This window comes from Diaphorina citri, unplaced genomic scaffold, assembly GCF_000475195.1.
Source record: "Diaphorina citri unplaced genomic scaffold, Diaci psyllid genome assembly version 1.1 scaffold15120, whole genome shotgun sequence".
NCBI lineage: Eukaryota > Metazoa > Arthropoda > Insecta > Hemiptera > Psyllidae > Diaphorina > Diaphorina citri.
In genome coordinates this window covers 1-1188 of record NW_007392484.1, presented here as the reverse complement: position 1 = coordinate 1188, position 1188 = coordinate 1, and the positions used below count along the sequence as shown (strand labels likewise).

Sequence of the window (1188 nt, the reverse complement as noted above, 5' to 3'; positions counted from 1 at the left end):
TGAAATTCTACTTTGAGGAGAAGAGTTATGAAGTCTTTTAATTTGATTTAAATTTGCTATTTTGCTGGTATTATGTTCCGGAGTTACTGATTTGAAATGACTATTATAGTTGTATTGAGACTCGATACTGTGATAACCATGATCATATTGTCTTTGAGTGTCGCTGAAATTAGGATCTTGTTTGTGAGTATTAAGCCTTGTCTTTTGTTGACTTGGGTCATCAATTCGTTGAGAACTTTGTAAGAATGGATCATTGGTTCCTAATCTAAATTGAATTTGGTCTAATCTATTGCTCGAGTTATAATTTCGATTACTCATAGATGAGTCTTGGGAATATTCAATCTTCTCCGTCCGATGTGAGTTGTTCCTTGAAACATTATTGAACTGTTTTGATAAGTTTTCAGTCCTGTGGTGAATGTTATTTGTAACGAATGAACTTTCAAATTGATTTTGTTGGTTATGGTAATGTGTTTGATTATGTAAGTAGTAGGGGGGTAAAGAAGATGGTCCATTGTCTTTGATCAGAGGTGATGGAACATAAAAGCTACTTGAATTCTTATCAGCTGATGTTTCTACGACTGAGACTACCCTCCGCTTCCTTAGTCCTGAATGAATTTTTCCCAATTTGGATCTCAACATTTGTTGGACATCAGGAAGTAGGGCAGTTGTCTTATCAGCATTGATATCAGTGTCATCTTTACTGCGTCCTCTGTAGTTTCTGTTTGGACTCCTAGAATTCCTGTTTAGCTTTGGTACAACTCTAGGAATTGATTCTTGTTCTAGTAGCAACTGTTTGTTTTGCATGTTGGATGAAGTGGATGATTCACCACTACTGCTACCACTGGATGATGTGAAGGATGAACATCTTCTTCGTAGTCTGCGCCATCTTTGTGAGAGACTTTTGTTCCAAACGGTCAGATCTATAACAGAAGAAATGAAAATAAATTAGTCAAACTATCATTTAGGACATTTAGGTAAACCATATTATGTTCATAACCAATGAAAATTAACTTTGCAATTGATATGGCACCTACATCACTTAAAAACTCATCTCTTAACTTTTTTGGAAATATTGAATTTTCATCGTTGAAAATTGTACTAGGTTAATAAAAACACAATACACAATCATATACGTTTCAAGTTCAACGCATAACTTCTGCCATTTCCAACCATAAAGTTATACATTCC

General features: G+C 34.7%; 1 protein-coding gene across 1 annotated transcript; it reads right to left on the bottom strand.

Annotated features, from left to right (window-relative positions):
* Positions 1-11: 11 nt before the first annotated feature.
* LOC103523087 lies at positions 12-920 on the bottom strand (the record flags this gene model as incomplete). Its single annotated transcript, XM_008488157.1, has 1 exon — positions 12-920. A coding segment is annotated over one exon (909 nt), but the record flags the coding sequence as incomplete, so codon positions are not given.
* Positions 921-1188: the final 268 nt, after the last annotated feature.